We start from the raw sequence: 17,858 nt of genomic DNA on the forward strand, positions 1-17,858 counted from the left end.
GCTTTGCAATCCGTCAAAGTCCATTTTCTCCTGGAATGCTACTTTTATTGAAATGACCTTGTCAAATCGCAAATTCTTTTTCCCAGGCATCCCCAGGACCGTGTGCAGGTATGATTAATCATCCCATCCCGCTTTAATTAATTTAAAGGCGCCCATGGCCGGGGCGGGAGGAGACGCCGGCTGGCGAGGGCAGCGCTTCCCCGCTCGGCTCGCAGGGAGTTAAACTTTTCACAGTTTTCCCGATTGTTTGCAGTTCAGCCCTCTGCAACATAATGAAAGTTTTCGAGCCATCTGTTGTTAAGCTGGCGGTGAGCAAGGCCAGTATATCCAAACAAAGTGCTGGCCTGCTGTAAACTGAACCTGTCAGTTTAGCATAGCTGTGCTGACCTCCCCGGGCGCGGGGCAGCGGGTACCAGGCACTGGCTGCCTGCTCAGCTTCCAGGGGAACTTCTTGGGGGGACCGTGTTTACTTTTTCCACTTAGCGTTCCTCCCACAGGCTTGGACTAGTTTATACTAAATCTTTAAATTGACTCTGTTCTATTTTTTTTTCCCCCCCCTATTCTGAACTTTCTCCTTTTTTCTTAATGTTTCGAGCCGTGCAGAAAAATAAAAATCTATCAAAACCCCACAGTGGCTGGAATTTGAGCTTTTAAGGAGGTGATGGGCGAGGGGGGGGACGACACAGGACAACAACTTCTGTGATTCTATAACTCAGTGTGTGCATGTGTGCCGGCGAGATTCTCTCTCAAAAGAAAGAGGCATGTTCCCAAGTATCCCAGCTTTCTTTCCAGCTCCTATTGTTCCCTTTGTTCTGTATTATTTAAGATCAGTTACTCATTTGCTTCAGAGGATTGGGAATAGCAGGCAAGGTAGAGCAGAGCAGCCAGCATCTATTGTCTTCCTGGGAGCCACAGTTTGAATCCAGAGTGGTTGGAGCAGCCTCCCTCCTGCTTCTGTTTGCTTCTGTTCAAGGGGTTGGTAGCTCCAGCAAAAAGTACTCAAAAGAATTTGAAACTTTTTGGAGTGTAATTGCCAAGATCAGACTAGAAATGCCCTTTATTTGTAGGACTGTGTGGCAGGGAATTGCTTTCCTTTCTCGTTGGTATGAAATATGTGTTAGTTTGGCCTCATCTCCTCTGCCTCAGTGTGTTTGTGCTTTTTCCAGTCTTATATCTCAGACTGCCTTCCCTTTTTCCTTCCTCCAAAAATGTTATTTTAATTATTCCTTTTTGTCTGGGATGCAACACATGTCATTTCTCAGCTGGTATTCACTCAATACAAGTGATTTAAACTGTTTTTTTTTTAGGATTGGCAACAAAACTTGAAGTTCCTGTGCCAGGAAAGTGACTATTTGGTATTACCTGTTTTCAGTGTTTGTTTTTTGGACTAGACCTACAGTAAATATCTTTATGCTACCACTGCTGCCAAATTCAGTCTTTGCTTTCTACACTTGTGCTGTACCTGCTCACTGGTCTTTGGCTGGTTTCAAGTGTGTTTTACTTACCTCATGATTCTTGGAAAGCAAGCCTGATCGTCAGTGACCCCAAATGCTGCAGTTCTCAGTCAGGAGGAGTTTTGCCTGAGGAGGAGCTGCTGAATTTGTGCCGTGTGTGAAACCAAACTGTGCCTTTGCAAAAGTGCGTCGTAGCTTAACAGTGTGGTGCAAATGCGCTGGAAGCTCTGGAAAAGCAGTAAAAGCTCTAGAAAAGCAGTGAAAGTACTTGGCCTTTCCAGAAAACCCTTCCAAGGACTTGTGCCAGTGCCCACCAGAGGGTAGGAGTGCCCAGGGGATGAGGGGGAAGGAATATGACAGTGGTGAGAAACACTCAATTTTAAATTAAAATGACTGCACTTACGAGGAAACCCCATCCAGCTCTAATCTGTTTGTAAGGTGACTGACACATAAAGTGCTTTTTGTTTTAAGGTAGAGGGAAATGCATTCAGGATAGAGTTTCTGGTATAAATGTCAGGTGCAACGCAGTGCATGCTCACTCAAAAAGTCAAGCAGATAACCTTGGCATTTAGGGACATTGCCTTGTATAAAACGAAATTGTATTTTGTTTTTAAAAAGGAGAACTACATTAAGAGGTCACCTATTAGCTGTGTTTTTGCTAGCTGTCTGAAACTCAGCTCTACTGTCTATTAAACTCAAACCACTATGTAAACATTCCTGTGTTGTTCCTGGTCTCTACAATGGCCAAGGGGATCAGGTTTCACCTGCCTGCACATCTTCAAGCAATTAAAGCAATTAGCTTGAAGCCATTTCACATTCAAGGTCTACTGTGACATTCAAGTCCAGAAGAAGTCTAGGGGAAAAGGAAAAAGAAGAGTATAAAAGGCTGCTGTGCAGCACATGCACACAAATAACCTATGAGGGGGTTTTGGACTTTGCAATAACTTCCAAATGCGGTCAGGAGGCTTCACAGCAGGCAGGCAAAGTTGCTGCTGAGAAAGGGAAAAGATAAAGAAAAAAAACACCTAATGATCCTTTAAATTATACCCAAGTTTTGCACTGGGAAGGGAGGGGGAGGAGAGAGAAATAGCAACATGATTTGGAACGATATTTGTGTGAAATAATAGAGTGTTGGCCTTATTTACTGATATTTCTCCTGGCATGGACATCATATTTTTCTTCTCGTTTAGGTGGGGATTTATATTTGGTGTTTACATTGTAAAACTACACTCACTCTGGCTAGTGTATCCCTTACAATGACATTCAGCTCAGAGTTTAGTGATTCCAGCAGCAAGTCTTGAAAGCTGCTATTTTTTAAAAGGTTGGAGCAGATTAGTGGTGACCTTAAAAGATTAAACTAGTACAGTTTAAAGATAAATAATCAGCCTTTAGCACATTAGATAGCTACATAAGCATGACAGAAGGTGACTTTCTTACAACAGTTTCAGAATCCAGGCAGCATTTTTACGTTTGAAACTTGACTAAGGCAGGGAACAGTGGTTTGCAGAAAGCAAGACATAAACTGATTGCACTACTTGAAATTGGTTAATACAGTTTTAAATCCACAGTTTTCCTGTTGGTTTTATTATTGAGAAGAGGCTAATTTTAAAAGCTATGCCTGCTGCAAAAGAAGATCTTGCTTTGCCATCCCGGAGGGTGTTCTTAATCAGAAATAACCGCAGGCTAAATTATAATGTGGAATCCTGCTGCCCTTTAACCTAACACTGCTGCTCGTTCAGTGTTTGTTAACAAATAGCTCTAAGTACAAAATTGTTTGAGAATTACTTTTTCATTATATTTGCTGACTTCAATTAGAATAAGAAGCGTATTTGGGGAAGAAAAATTAAAAATGTATGGGTTTCTAGAGAAAGTTTCAGCAATTGTTTCCCGGCAAGTGTCGCCTTCGGAACATAACTGTGGACTCCGTGGCACATGTAATTCAATTTAAATAAAATTACCTTCTGAATGAATATTTCTGCACTGGTGGCAGAGGCAGAGCTCAGGAGCATCCCAAGACTCAGCCCTTTTAAAGATGAACAAGATAAAATGGTGGCAGGGGCTCAGGCCAGGGCCCCTTTTGCACCTTGCAGGGGGATGTAATTCCTAATGAAGAGGCACCAATTCCTCATCTCTGTAGTGTTGGGGAGGGCTGGGCTGTAGATGCGAGTGGCACAGTGTCCTATTTTTATTTCACTTTGAATAACACGTAATTGAAACGTACAGTTGGCAAATTAATTGGTGAGTTGAAGGTAAGAACTGCTGAGTTAGTAGAGACAGCACCAGCCCTGTTCTTTTTTTCCCCTTAAGTTTACATGCTGGAGCGGAAACGCCGCGGTGCTCAGAAAGGAGGTGATGCCTCTGTAAAGCAGATCTTTCCAATTTTATTTTTTTTCTAGCTTAGTCTTCTGTTTCTATGATCTGCCTTTTGAACTGTTTTTGTGGCTGATCAGTTCCACCTAATATGTCTCTTGATTTCTGCTATTGTAATACTCAGACGACATGCTGTTCTCTTCATTTTTATAAGCTTTAGATGCTCCTGCCTGTCATACTCTGGCGGTTTATCTTCAGCGTCTGGATTTGCTTTCAGACTTGCATGTCTATCAAGCTGCTGTTGCTTTGAATGTGAGATCAAAAGAAGATGAATTCCAGTAAAAAATTTCCTTGTATGAAGAAAAGATTGGGGGCCTATGTAAACATCCCACTGACAGCTCCCAATGAGTTATTTTAGCAGAGCATTAGCACCCAGAATGACAGACAGTCCAAGACTACATGCTAAATAACAAATCAGTCCCTTCAGTGGCAGCAGCACGTTGCCACAACAGCAATACATTTTCTAAAGGAATCCTGTTCCTCTTTTTTATTGAATATGGCTGTTCGACTGCTCATCTCTTCACGAGCTGCCTTTGAGTGCCAGCCCCAGTTTACTTTTTCTTGACAATATCTGTGTCATGTCACCAATATGACAGCAGACAGGGCTTTGATAATTGGGTGGGGAGACAGTTAGTTAGTCATCTCCAGTTAAATAGGTAGTTTGTTTTAGGGAGGGGAAGGAGACAGCGAAGGAGGGGTGGCATCTGCCGGAATGCTGAAGTTACACTTTCGGAGATGCCGAATGCAAGTCCCTGCACCCAAGACAAGCTGTGTTTTTTGGGCGGTTGTTTATATTTCAGTTCACACAGAGAAAACAGCTCTGCAGCCCGGCCAGCCTCCCGAGCTGGTTTCCAGAGCAAGTCACAGCGCTGTCGAGGGTAGGAACGTCAAGTTTGGCTGGACTTCCGTGCAAATCCGAATTTGCCTAGATACAGAAGCGAGGTGTGCTTCTGCCTGCTGTTTGGTCTGTTTGGGGACATAATTAGTTCTGCCTGTTTCTGCTCACAGATAGGGGGGTTTAATAGTGTGGAGTCACTAGATTTTTGTGCCGGGTGGAGTGCTAAGCCCAACTTTGACATTACCTGTGCGCTCCAGCTGATCTCACCACTTTGCAAGGGAAGAATTAGGGAAGGAATGCTTTGCGGTTTCTTTGTCATTTAGTAAAAGCAGAGGTTGCTACTGTGGAGGCAGAGCCCGGTGGCTGCCGCGAAGGGCAGTGCTCCAGCGTCTCCCTCCAGCCTGTGCTCCGGCTGCACGGCACTTCCTGTTTATTCAAACATCTTTTTACCATTCTTCAGCCCCCGCTTCACAGAAACAGCCAGAAACATCTCCAGCGCGAAGACGGAAATCTAAAGGCAGACAGTAAGAGCTCACTCTGTTAAACTCTTCATTTTCTCTGCGAGCGCTCAGAGGAAAGGAGCGTGCAGGCAGGGCTGAACTTTTAACGCGCTGTCTTGCGCAGGCAGCTTGGAGCACAGGAGAGGGGAATTGCTTTGGTTTGATACAAAAGCAGCCAGTTCAGGTTGTTTATGGCAGTGTTGACAAGGGTGGGGTTTTTGGCATGGCGTTGGAGAGCTGTGGCAAGGGCCAAGTCCTCTTTTGGGGTGCCTGTCACCTTGTGGTGCTGCCCCTCTGGCACGGGAGCAGCCATGTGCCACCATCCCCGCTGCTCACCGGGTGCTGCAGCTTCTCTTTGCAGAACTGCCAAAAATACCTAAACAGCAAACCCCTCCAAGAAAAGGAAACATTGCTGCTGCTCTGGGCAGCACAAGTGGCACAAACTCACCGAATGGCTTTTTTGTTTTCCACAAATTGTTTGCATGGTGGCTCTGGCACCGCATGCGAACCAGCCTCGCTAATATTTGTACCAATTTCATGCTAATAAAAATCAGGCTGCTGAGACAAGCATGGCTATTATCTCATTCATATGACTATTGTTTAGACCTGTGGTACTACAAAAGGAAAGGGAAAGCATGCTCACGCCGGGTAATGGTTGTTAACTTCTCACGTGAGGGATTTTCTCTGCAGTTTTTCAGTATTAATGATTGTTGTATGAATGGTCTTCAGGGGTTTTTGGAAGATAGAGTAGATCCTCTAGGTAATCCATGTCACAACACGGATGCTGGATTTTTTCCCCTCTGTTCAAGTGACTTAAAAAAACTGCTTGATATTTCTCGGTGGTTTCTTCCCCCCGCAAAAGTCCACTGAAATAGCAGGTAACTTTTTTTTTTGGCAAGCATTCGTGGTGCTCGTATAGTGTGAAACATAAGAGAAAATGGAAAATATGCTGCCTGCCCTATGGAGAAAACCCATCCTCCTTGAGGCTTTTCCTGCCTCTCCAAGATCCAAATACACTTTAAAATTTTAAACTGTAAACCCCCATCTTCCTAGAAAAGAGAGCGAGAGAGAGAGAAATCAAGCTGTGTGTTCAGCCAAACCGCAAGTACAACAAACATATTTTGAAAATATATTGCTAGTCTGGCTTTTTAATGTTCAGAAGTTGTTCTACTTTGCAGAAAAAAAAATGGTGTTTGCAACTGCCTTAAGGACAATTTGTTTAACAGTAGGAGTAATTTCATGGGGAAAATGGAAAGAGTGACTGAAGTTATTTACTCAGATGTTAGTGTAGGTGTGGGGCAGAAAACTCTCTGTGGGAACAGTGGGCTGCTTTTCTTGGTATCTTAGTCTATTTGATGACCATCAAATTTCCCAGCTCACTGGTTTTGTTTTTTCTGGATGGCATGTTTGATTATTTATCAGAAGGGAAAGGGAGTAGCTGAAGCAAATAAACATGTGACCAAGCTGTGTTTTGTTTTCCACTCAGAAGGCCATGCCCTTTAACAGATATACAGAAAATAATAAACGTATTGTTTTATGATAAAAGGAAATTATGTGTATCATTTTCTTTAGCAAGGCCATTAACCCCTTGTGTTCTGTGGTCTCCGCCTTCTGGCAGCTTGTTGGGCTTGCAGCTGGGAATTAAAGGCACTTAAACCCCCCTCTTGCCTGGAACGTTTCCATGGATTACTGCTCCAGCCCTTTGGATTTGCTGGATTTATTGCATAGTCATACAGCCCTGGTTGTCTCCCCAGTCCTACTTGGGGTGTGACTGACTAAATGAGAGACGCTTTGAATTTTCAGAAGGGTGCTGATTTCCAAAGAAAACCTTGGCGGGAGATGCTGGGATCTTCCAGCCTCCAGTGCTGGTGTCTGTGCAGCGTGAGGGGTTGCAGCTGTGTTTGGTCCGTTACAGACACTGTCAATTTATGGGATTCTATTTTAAATGCCAGGTGTCTAGCATGTAGCATGTAGTATTTCCTTTATAATACCAGCTTTGGACAATGTTCATTATCTTCCCTGAAAAAAAAAGAACAACTAAAAACCAACACCCTATAAACTAAATCACTGTCAGGAAGTAAAATACAGGTTTGCTTCATCTCCGGGAAGCATGTTGCATGCTTTAGCTGCTTTTATGGGATTAAAAGAAACAAGTTAAGACTGTCATGCACATGAAAGGAAACTGAGATGTGGTTTGCTTCACATTGTGCAGGTAGGTATAAATTTAATAGACTGACTTGCTTTCAAAATCTCTCTTTGTCTCCCCGAGTCGCATGTCAGTTCCAGCGCGTTGATGAGCTCCGCGGTCCGTAATAGCGCCTGACTGCCGCTGCCCCGCAGGTGCCAGATCGGCAGGAGGGTCCTCCTCCTCCTCCTCCTCCTCCTCAGGGATGTGGGTTTCCTCTGAGGGATGGCTTCACATCGAGAAAGGGAAAATTTGCCTGACATCTTGAAGTTGTGTTCAAGTCTGTGCGTCGCTGGTGGGTCTGGGCAGGAGGAGGTGGATGCTTCACCTTCTGGCTCCGAGGGGTCAGCGCTCCCTGGAGAGCCCAAGTGGATGGCAGGGGCTGGAGCTGGGGGTTTGGGTTTGAGGGAGGAAAAAAAAATGGCAGTTGAAATAGCAGGGAGAGGAAGGGCTGGCAAAATAAGGACCTGAAACTTAAATGTGATGTAAAGAAGAAAGAGGAAATGAGCAGCTGGGGCCAGGTGACATGGGCATGGGCTGGGCTGGGGGACATGGCTGGCCCCCCCTGCCCAGAAGCTCCCTGAGGGTTGAGGAGGCTGAGGGTGGGCTGAGGAATGGGCTTTGGGATCAGCAGGATTGAGATACCTGGAAAGACCAAGGGGCAGGAGCAGTTGCAGCCTATTGGACAGGGGAGCTCTCCAGCCCTGGCTGAAGTCCTTGGGCAGAAGCCCATGAAGGACCTGTCCATGGGGGAAAATGTCCTCCCAGACTTCAGGAATTGAAGGTTGGTTTGTACCCTGAAGCGTAAACATTTGTACCTTGATTTCTATTTTTATTTTTCCAAAGGTAGCTGTAAATGCTCTCATGACTATCTCTGCAAGTGTCTAATCCTTTCTTTGCATCCTCCCCATGCTCTTGTCCCTGGTGATATATTGTGACAGTAAGTTCCAGAGAGTAATTATGAGTTGTATATTAAGAAAGGAAAAAAAATCCTTTTATCTGCTGTTTTGTTTTGGGGTTTTTTTGGTGGCTGTTGCTTCCTGACTTCATTCAATGTCCTCTTTCTCTTGCATTATGAGAAATGGCAAAAGCACCAGATGTACCCTCTCAGGCCAAGTCACAACTTGTATACTTGTTATCATCTCCCCTCTTACTCATCTCTCGCTAAACTAAACACTCCCACCCTTATCAATCTTGCCTCGTATCTGCTGAGCCCTCTAATCATTTTTGTCGCCTCCATCTCAACCTTGCCTATTTTTGCTTTACCAGAATCTGTTAAAATTAAGCCTTTTACAAGCAGTTCTAAATTAGGTTGTGCCATAGAAGTGCAGAGATGTGATTTGCAGCTTTAGTTTTCCATGTTTTGGGCTGTCCCAATGTTTTGCTTCCTTCATTCACCCAGCAGCAGCGAGTGTCTGATGGAGCGTGGTGAGATGTCCACAGTCAGTGGCTGTATTTCATGGGCCTCTGAGTACAAGTTTGTCATGCAGTGTTTTGGAAAACAAGCTTAAAATATGTTCCCTGTTTTGTTGACCACACAGGGAAGCGCGCAAGCAGCTGTATGCAATATACTATTTATGTTGTAGCAACAAAAAGGCTTCCTTCTACCCCCCCCCCACCTTATCCCTCTTCTCTTCTCTCTTAAAAAATATGAGAACTTCCCGTGCTTTTGACATCCAAGAAAAACGCGGCTCAGCAGTGAATGCTCCTCCAAATATTCAAAGGTCTGGTTCACTTTTGCATAAACACAGTAGTTCAGAATCTGATCTCGAGCCTACAGAAATGAGCTGGAAATCCCATAAGATTTTTTTTTTCATCACTCAGGAACAGTTCAGTTCTGGTTCAGTTTGAACAGGGAGCCAAGATTTGTATCCTTTCTCATTTTACCAGGATGTGTTGGCCCATCCCTCCTTTCTTGCTGGTACAGACCGCTACATGCTGTGAGTCTTGGCATGCCAAAATAAAGAGAACCATTTTTAATGTTTGGGAACTTTTTGCCAGATACTTTTTAAGTGGCTTTGATGAGTCCCGACTGTGACTCTTTAAAAGAAGAGACAGAAGGTGTTTTTGCGGTGTAACCGCCTGAGGATTTCATTTATGCCTCAAAAAAGGGATTTTTGTAGCCATTTTCCCTGTTGTAGCTTCTTCAGGGTTTGCAGGTTCCTGGTGTTGGCTGAGGCTGATCTCTCACCCTACTGTCCCTTGTTGCCTGCCCCCTTCATCCCTGTAGTGTCTCCAAGCATTAAAGAAAATACCTCACCTACCTTTTCCCTGAAATTGTTGGAGTTCATGAATAAATTACAAAATGGAAATTGGGGTTTTTTGAGGCAAACTCTGTTTTCCCCCTCTGTGGTGCTGGGTCCTCATAGGCAGGGACCTTGCCAGCCATGGGATGGGCTGTGGGATGGCAGGGCAGGGGCATGGAGTCCACTCGTCCTCCCACTGGCAGGAGTAACCTCAGTGCCCACGAGGATGAACTGCAGCAGAGCTGGGACACAGGCAGCTCCACCCTGTGGGTTTGGAAGAAAGGCTTTCTGTTTCCAGTGCCTTTTTCTGGAGGGAATCTCTTTAACTGGTAGCCAGAATCTATTCCAGAGGAAAGAAACTAAACCTGCTGGAAGAAAAATAGAGACTCATCTTCTTTCCCTATGACTGAACTATTCTAGGAGATGCTTCAGCATGAGGTGCATTGCCAGCTCCATTGCTCCAAGTGTGCCCCTGTCACATCAGGGACAGGATGTGAGCCAGGGTTTGTACATGTGGATCTCAGGTCTCTTCTCTTTTTCCAGCATAGGAATCACCCATTAATCACTTGTCCAGACCAATCTGCTGTGATCTTCATGGCCAGCTGACCCTTTTATTGAGTGAAGGATTGCTGTTGAAGCTCCCCTCCGTGATGAGCTGATTGGTAGCCCTTGGGTGGAACCAGCCTTGCAGATTGGCTGCAGCCAAGTGAGGCGCTGGGTACAACCAGCAGCATCTCCCCAGGCTCAGGGCATCCCTGCTGCACCAGTGGAGCTGGGACAGGGTGGGTGGAAAAGGATTATTTAATGAAACAAGGGAGCAGAGGATGAGATGGGGATGGGGATTGTTTGAATCCAAGGTGGTTGAGAAGGCTGGACAGCAGGAATGCTTCACCAGGTTATGTTGCATCTTAGCTGTGTCTCATAGCAGAGCCCCATGTCCTGCCTGTAGGTATCCTCAAAGTTCCCTTCTGCACTGCCAAGAGCAGTGTTGGGGCTCTTGGCTGTGTCATTCTGTGTGTGGCACAGGGTCAGGGTGGTGGCAGTGGGGAAGGGAGCACGTAGCAGCTCATTTCCCAGTTCTGGAGGAGGATGGAAGAGCTGGGCACGAATGTCAGAGGGAATAAGTGCTGCAAGAACATCTGCTTCTCTTTTTTGCATCTTCTACATTTTATTCCTCCTCTTCATTTTGGTTCCTTTCCTATTCTCTAGTTGGTTCATCTCACCTCCCCCTGTTCTGTTCCTCCCAGAGGAACAGCACTACCCACTGCTGTCGCTTTGCACTATTTTTTATTTTTTTTCCCTTTGCATACTGCTCCTCTCCTCGCTGGTTTCCACACGTTGTGCGGCTCCTGAGCCTGCCGGAGGAGAACTGCAGCAGGGCTCCCCTCCAATGTGTCTGCCTCCTACCACCGCTCCTCTACATCTGCTGCTCCAGGAGAAGAGAGTGTCGCAGGAGAGGAGGTAGAGGAGGCAGGAGTGGGAGAGACATGAAGCATCTCTGAAGCTCGGGTGCATCCGGGCTTCCGAGCTTGAGAGCTGCATCTTGCCGCTCTGCTGGGAGCAGCTGTGGAGTGGAGCGGGGTGTGAGGACAGATGGGAGCTGAGAAAGAAGAGAGATTGCTGGCTGAGTCTAAATTCCCCCTCGTCCCACCCAGGAGAAACAAAGGTACTTGCCTTGTGAGGCTGAAGGGAAGCAAGAAGCCCTTTTGGGAGGTGGGCCATGCTCCGCTGGGAGAGGCGCCTGGAGCTGCTGACGGGGAGATTCCTCAGGGCCTGAAGGCAGCATGAAATTTGGGGAGAAAGATGATGGGAAAGCTGCATGCCTGCTGCTGCAAAGCTGTGCTTTGCCCAAACCTCAGTGGGGAAGTTGAGGAGCAGCGGTAGCTTGCAAGGGTATGGCTATCAACGGTCAACACACAAGCTCTGGGACCAGTGTAGTGTGATGTTTGCTCCAAGGGCAGATTTTGCCCTTAAAGTTTCTCCCTTCTCTTCTCTCTCTGCTTGCTTGTTTTGTTCTGTTTTGCTGTTTATGACCATAACTGAAATTGTGGACAGAATATGATGTTGGCTGGCAACTAACTTTCCAGATTTATTGCTTGGACACTTCCATGGCCACAAGACCACCTCTGATTTCAGGGAACTCTTCCTTCTTCCTTTCTCAAGTTGCTCTCCCGATAAGCAACTTTGTCCACCTGGAAAGGCCAAGAATCCTTAGGAATCTGTAAAAACACATGGGATTTTGTTTTGTGCTCTCCTTGCAACTTCTGGGTGCATGTTTATCCAGATATTTTGGGGGCAGCCCATTCATTACTGACCAACTGCCCTGGGAATTGGCAATTGAACAGGATACCCCTTTCTTTTGCATCCTCATGGCTGCTGCTCATCTCCCCACCCTCCAGTGTACATTCCTTTCCATACATCCTAAAGTTCCCTGGACTGATCTTTCCATGCCTGATAAACCTCAGGTTCAGTAACAAGCTTCCCCTGGTGTTAGAGCCAGGCCTATTATAGCTGCAGGTCATTATATTTCATTAATAACTGATTGATATTAATAACGGTTGGAGCAGATGGGAAGGGAGGAGCTGGAGCACTTTTTCTTCAGTAGGAATAGGATGATGGAAAAAAGTTGGAGAGTTGCTGCCTTGTACTGGCTGCAGTGGTGGAACAAGTTAGCAAGAGGCTCCATGCGACTGGATCCTGTTACTGTTTTCGTTATGTACTGACACTGTAAGCAAGTATATGGCATTTAAGCAGCATTTCTATTTTTAAAGTTCTACCCTCTTTTTCCAGTGTATTTCCCTTCCCCAGCCCCCTTCCCGAATCAGGAGTTTCTGGCCACATGAAGTGAGAGGCAGGGCTGCATTTTTACCCTTCGTCAGAGCTTGCCCAAAGAGGATGGTGAAACTGAAAGGTCAAGGTGCTTGCATGGAAATGTTGAATTACAACAGTAACTGGGGTGATAGCAGTGCCCAGTGTTCTGGGCAAACAGCAGCTGGGCAAACAAGTCACGTTCTGTCTGTCTTGCAATAAAATTGTCTTGGTCATCTCAAATGTGTACTTTTCTTTTCCCCTCCTGGTGCTTAAGTGGTTGGGAAATAATAAATGGTTGCCACTTCCCTAAGCACAGGGAGAGGGCTTTTCAGTGGGGCTTCCCACTTACGCTGTGAATGAAACAGGCTTGATTCATCTCACAGTTAATGTACTGTTAACATTTTTCCTGGGTTAGGTGTCACCCAGTGTTGACTCTCAAATACCATTCCAAGTTTGTGCAATGTCTCTCAAGCTCTGTATTTCAGTTGCCTTTTTACTGATCTCTGTTTTACACCAGAAAATCTCCTTATGTCTGGGTGATTTCCTAATGGATAAGAAAACACCTTGGGAGTTCATTTACTGTATCTTGCATTTAGGCATAGGATGACTTGGTTGGTAGGCATCCTTTTCCTGATGTTGTCCTTCCAAATCCATGTTTATAGTGACTAAAACCCATGGAAGATTCATTTTCAGGGGGATGCTTTCCTTTCTCTTTTTTTCCCCAGTAAGTGGGAGGATTTCCCCTTTGTGTTTTGGTGCAGAGAGGAGGATGGTTACTGCTGCTCTGTGATTCACTGCTGGAGGCCAGGATTGGTGTCTCGGTCTCTGGGTGTCCCAAGAAGCTCTGTCCAGGCTTGCAGGCTCTTTGGGCCGTGCAGGTAACATGGCTGCTGGTAAATACAGAGCCAGGTATTTGAAGCACCTCTGTGGTTTTGGAGGCTCTTGGCATCTCCACCTTAAAGGACAATGCTGTTGTCTGGACATACAAACACAAGCTGCTTTTTCACGGCCCCTGGCAATTGTTCACTTGCAAGCACGTGGTGGAGATTTAAGATGTAACTATGGCAGTGGGGAGGAATGTGTGATAAGAGCTTGGAGATGTCAGAGCACCTGCTTGTGAGGAGAGGGCCACGTTAGCAGAGCTGTTGGCTAGCAGTAAACAGTCGTGGCACCCTTGTTTCAGGACTTGGCAGCAGCAGGAGTTGAACTGAATCCAGCTTTACTCTCTACTGCCTGTTCAGTAAGTTGAGGACAAGGCAGATGATTAAGGAAATGTGGGGAAACTGCTACAGAAGCTTTTGGAAAGATAAGAGACTTTGGTCTCCATGTCTGACAGTCTGGCACTTCTCACTAGCATTGAATTCACATGCAAATCAAAGGCAACATCTACTCCCACAGGAAGCTTTATTAATGTACAGGCCTGCTTGCGAATCTCCGTGCTGATGAAGGTTGTGGGACTGACTTCACTCAAATTAATTTCCCTGTCTATCCTTGCCTGAGCACTGTGCAGCACCGGCAGCCTCAGCAGGGCTCCCACGCCAGGGATGAGCTCCGTGCAGGAGCAGCACTGCCTGGAACCAGGGAAGAAGGGGGCAGAGGTGTGATGCTTCTTGGCTTGGCTCGTACGGCTGTCCACAGGGCCCGAACTGACATCAGCAAAGTAATTCCATGAAGGCAAACCTGAAGGGGCTTGAAGTATTTTGTGAGTGAGAGGAAGGAGGGTCAGTGTATCCCGAGCCAGTCATCTTTATTGTACATGTCCTGTCATGTGTGAGGAGTGTTGATGAGGCTTGGAAGTGGCAAGGACAGGACTGAGGTAGGAGGAAGGAAAGGCTTAGCAGGAAGAAGTAGAAAGGCAGAGGGATGTGGAATTGCTGGGTTCATTGTACCACCAGGGACTTGGTAGCTCCTTGATGCAGATGCTCAGTATACACAGAGCTATACACAGCCTTCCACATCTTAAACCCCAGCTCATCTGATGCTCAGCTTTCATTGCTGTCAGTTATTTGTGAGTGAAAAAGCAAAATCTTGAGAGGAGAAATGGGAAATGCCATTTCAAGCTGCAATCCCTGGAATGTCAGCATGTTGCCATCTCACTTGCATCTACCTTGTTTTTTCCCTTTGATGTTCCTGTCCATCCTGGCTGCTTGTATCCCTGATGCTCCCTCTAGCCCACTTTTGTTCTTTCTAATCCTTTCCTTCCTGCCCTGCTCCACCGTCTGTGTTGGTCCTTCCTTCTTGCCAACTCTGGTCCCACCAGGTTTACACCAGCACAGGTGGCACCTAGACATGGATGGGGTGGTGTAGATGTCACCTTGAATGGAGACCCTCGGAGTGGTGGGTGTGAGGGATGTGGGTGTTGTGCAGCTGGACTGGAGCTCTGGCTTTCCTCCAGCAGAGCTCTGCCAGTGCCAGCCTGTCCCCACAGCCAGAGACTCTCATTGCTGTGGGGGTCAGTCATGGTAAGGGTTTATGGTGGCAGTGGCCACCCCACCAAGCTGCATGGAGCTTCGTGGCCAGCTCGAGTAGAGAGCAGGCATTTCTTGCATGGCTACTTGTTCTGGGAATCTTCAAAAATTTCTGGCAGCCAGTTTAATTGTGCAACCTCTCAGCTGCCAGAACGGATGGAATATGATCATATCACATGAAATGCATGCAGGGTCTGCTATAGCAACTGTATTTCAAAGAGACAACACATATGGTGACTGGTTCTTTTTGGAATAATATCTATAAGTTGATGATGTTTTATTCAAAAAGGCTGTAGCTTGAAAGGTTAGGGATGTTCTGATTGTTTAGTGTATGATTAAAGAAAGGCTTCTGTGGTTTTTTTGGCCTATTGAATCTAATTACTGGGAACTAAAATGATCATTTGATTGCACATTTACCTGGAATTATTCTTCTGCAGAGCCAGTCTTAATAATATATAATAATATGTTGCGCTTGTACTGTATAGAGCTTCTTGTCTGAGCAACTCAGAGTGCTTTACAAGTATTCATTAATTAAATAAGCCATACAACACTCCTGTTAAATAAGTGAGTGTTTGTTGCCTATCCCCTTAAGTCTTGTAGGTTTTATTTCTGCTGCCTCTGCCCACCCTTGAAGATGCTTTAACAGCTAAATAAGTTAATTCAATAAAAACAAGGTATTTTTTAGCTGTTCTTAGTGCTTTCTTCATAAAGCTTTCTTTTGTTGCATTGAATTCTTTGGTAGGCTGTAGGGTTTCCTGTTTCTTGATGGTGCACCATCGAGGGGGTGGTGCCTGTGTGTGTCTGGAGCCCAGATCCATGCCCAGCAGCTCCTGCACCCATTGCAGGGACATGGACCAGTTCAAAGATGTTATGGGTGCACTAAGCTCCAACCAGCTTGAAATGCAAAATCTAATTTTACCTGCACCGTGCCAAGCTCTGCTGGAAATCACATCCACCCCTAGAGAGTTTTTCTGATCCAGTGGAGAATTGTTATTAAATTGGAAAGGAGGGCTTATTGCCAAAGCATTATAAGGTCTCTCCTGCCCACTTGCCCTGGTCAGCAGTGGTGGTTCTTCAGTCTGCTGAGCTGACCAATGTCTCTCCAAAAGTAAAAAGATGGGTCTAGGCAATTAAAATAACAAGGTTTTACTGGGGTGGGGGAGTTGGGTTGGAGTTTGCTGACCTTGATATCAAACCTTTCCCAGCAGTTCTGTGCTGAGAATAAACACTGCAACTTGAAGGAGCAAGTGAAACCTGAAGCAAATCTGACTTCTTAATTAAATAGGTATTAATTAAATCGCTCAGAGAACATACACAGTAGGAGTGGGGAAGGCTTTTTCCCTCCTTCCATGTAGGCATCTTGCAAAGGGACTATTTTTCTTGTTTTACATTAATGAAGTCTTCAGCCTTCCCACTTTTCCACCTACACACGTACTGAACGTCTCCAAGGAGACCAGGGAGGCCCGGGTCCGGTGCTGGTGAATCCTCCGGGAGCAGCAGGCTGGGGTCTCGCCAGCACAGCCTCAGCTGTGCCACAGTCTGTCTTGCAGGGATCATCCTCGCTGTCCCCTGGCTGGGGAGCCAGGAGGGAGCCAGGGCAGGGACTTGCTCCTCATCTTTTCCTCTTTTATCTCCTCTTGCTTTCTTTTCCCCACCTGATGGAGAAATCGGGCCTTGCAGAGCAGCAGGCTCCAGTGTTGAGGGACTCTTCTCTGCTTTGGATGACATTTTGCAATAATTCCCACATCCTGCTTGCTCATGCTTTCAGGGTCATATCCCTTGCCCCTCCAGTGTCACACTGTCCCTTTACTGCTGTGCCCCCTCCCAGTGAGTCCCCACAGCTGGTCCATCGTGAGCTGACAATGATTTTCATAGGATCATAGAATATCCTGAGCTGGAAGGGACCCACAAGGATCATCAAAGTCCAAGTTCTGGATTTTGGTGAGGTGAAATGCTGTCCCTGCTTTTCTTTGTATTCTCTCTAGTTCCTTGCAGCTTTCTCAGCCTTCAGCATGGCTCTGCCTGCTGCTGCCTCTCCTCCTTCTCCCACCGTGGCCTTCCAGAAGCTTCCCTGATGTTCTCTGGGCTCAAGGGAGCAGACAGTGATATATGACTGCCCTCTTCTGTAAACACAACCTGATGTGCTGGAGAGGAGGCATCTGAAAGCTAAAAGCAAAGGAGACTGCCCATTAGTGAGGAGGGCTGTGAGCTGCTTCAGGGGGACAACAACCACTCCATGGAGCTCACCACCAGGATTCCTGCAGTTACTTGAGGTTTCCACCCAGGAGGCAAATGTCAGCTGCTGCTGTTTTTCTCCTTAGTCAAAACGGGAAATCAGTGGTGGGATACGACCCCATTGCTTGCAAGGTGTTATTTTTGTGGATGCCACTGCTTTCCTCAGTGGAGGTGCATCAGGAGTGGAGTGGTGACCAGGGGTTGCCTTGCCCCTATGCTGCTTGTGTAGCTCCCCATGCCCTCTTGACTCTGAACTCAATTCTCCAACCTCTTTCTCCCTACAGGCTCTCCAGGTGGCACGACAGCTTCTCCTGCAACAGCAGCAGCAGCAGCAACAGCAGCAGCAGCAGCAACAAGTTAGTGGATTAAAGTCTCCGAAGAGGAATGACAAACAGCCAGCCCTACAGGTAAGGGGAGCCTGTGAACCTCTGTGAGGGTCTGGGGCTTGTAAAAGCTGAATAAATGCATCTTCTGTGCAGATACTGGGGTGGAACCTTCAGGGGCTTCCTCCCTGTGTCCACAGAGTGGCTGTGGCTGGTGTTAAGTGGCAGCAGGATTGATGCTGGGTGCTCTTGGAAGTCCCACCTACGGCATATTTACAAATCGTGAGCGTGTACTTTTATTAGTGTCTGGTAGGGTTGGATCATGACAAAATGGAATAGCTTTTGTTACTGTGTCAGTGTGCATAGGAGATTTGCATTAACATTTCTGTTTGATTGCTGTTCCATTTGTAGTCTGTGTTCACTCAAAC

At 46.3% G+C, this 17,858-nt stretch overlaps 1 protein-coding gene across 3 annotated transcripts in view; it reads left to right on the forward strand.

Annotated features, from left to right (window-relative positions):
- Positions 1-17,858, forward strand: part of FOXP1 (forkhead box P1) — a 371,654-nt gene that overhangs the window by 246,759 nt on the left and 107,037 nt on the right. For all 3 annotated transcript variants that reach the window (XM_066557818.1, XM_066557819.1, XM_066557822.1), the window contains exon 5: positions 17,392-17,514. In XM_066557818.1, the coding sequence (XP_066413915.1) occupies positions 17,392-17,514 (123 nt within the window). The remainder of the gene's footprint in view (positions 1-17,391; positions 17,515-17,858) is intronic.

The sequence above is a fragment of the Molothrus aeneus genome, chromosome 12 (assembly GCF_037042795.1).
Source record: "Molothrus aeneus isolate 106 chromosome 12, BPBGC_Maene_1.0, whole genome shotgun sequence".
In the NCBI taxonomy this organism is placed as follows: Eukaryota; Metazoa; Chordata; class Aves; order Passeriformes; family Icteridae; genus Molothrus; species Molothrus aeneus.